The sequence below is a fragment of the Olea europaea genome, unplaced genomic scaffold, assembly GCF_002742605.1.
Source record: "Olea europaea var. sylvestris unplaced genomic scaffold, O_europaea_v1 scaffold6843, whole genome shotgun sequence".
Classification (NCBI taxonomy): domain Eukaryota; kingdom Viridiplantae; phylum Streptophyta; class Magnoliopsida; order Lamiales; family Oleaceae; genus Olea; species Olea europaea.
The window spans coordinates 9,756-10,765 of NW_019265231.1; the positions used below are offsets into that span (position 1 = coordinate 9,756).

Genomic DNA, 1,010 nt, shown 5'->3' on the forward strand with positions numbered 1-1,010 from the left:
CTTCCCATCATTGATTAAACCTTCATGTCTGGGAAGGTTACACTTGCACATAGGCTGAGCCAAAACAAAGAGAGAGATATGGATAAATAGCTTTATTTGCCAGCTCTACAATTGTCTTGACTAAGATAAATGGTATTGCATCTGTTCCGCTATTCGAAACATCTTCATTCTATTAGAATGGGCTGTTACAACTTTCTGAATTGTGATCTTTTTATATTGAGGGTACTGGCATAAATCTTTGTTTTTTGATCTTTTTCATTCTTATTCCATGAAGGTCTGTGAAAGATCTCTTTCTGGTACCGGGGCCGGCCCAAGTGCTGCAGCTGCTACACAGTTTGTAAGAGCCGAGATGCTTCCATCTGGATATTTAATTCGGCCATGTGAGGGTGGAGGGTCAATTATTCATATTGTTGATCACCTCAATCTCAAGGTTAGATGCTCATTAATCGTTGTACACTAAAGTTTCTTTGATGTTCAGAACTTGATTAGTAACTCGACTTCCATTTCCAGGCCTGGAGTGTGCCAGAGGTGCTTCGGCCACTTTATGAATCACCAAACATTATAGCGCAGAAAATGACTATTGCAGTAAGTACGACTCCTTAATGTCCTATGTAGTTTAGGCTTTATAAAGGCCGTGTGAAGATTATCTTTGACTAAAGAGCTAAGTAGGACCAGATTTTCTACTGATTTTGCATTTAATAATGTTGCCCATCCTTATATTATATTTTACTACCCCAGATGCAATACGGAAAATCTACCACTTGGCCTTTTTAATTCTTTTTCCGCCTTCCGAAATGGTTACTGACTGTTCTTTTTTGATTTTGTTATGAAAGGCACTGCGATATATCAGGCAGATAGCTCAGGAGACAAGTGGTGAGATAGTATACGGTCTTGGCCGGCAACCAGCTGTTCTACGCACTTTCAGCCAGAGATTAAGCAGGTAGCTGCCACTATATTCTGAGCATATTTTGATTTGTATCTAGGGACATGTAATGCAAAATAATGAAAGC

At 39.4% G+C, this 1,010-nt stretch overlaps 1 protein-coding gene across 1 annotated transcript; it reads left to right on the forward strand.

The window, feature by feature from the left end:
* Nucleotides 1-239: 239 nt before the first annotated feature.
* Nucleotides 240-978, forward strand: LOC111390498 (homeobox-leucine zipper protein REVOLUTA). The gene is made up of 3 exons (XM_023015544.1): nt 240-430; nt 511-585; nt 834-978. The coding sequence occupies exons 1-3, from the start codon at nt 269-271 to the stop codon at nt 942-944; spliced, it is 348 nt and encodes a 115-aa protein (XP_022871312.1). The 5' UTR covers nt 240-268; the 3' UTR covers nt 945-978.
* The last annotated feature ends 32 nt before the right edge of the window (nt 979-1,010 follow it).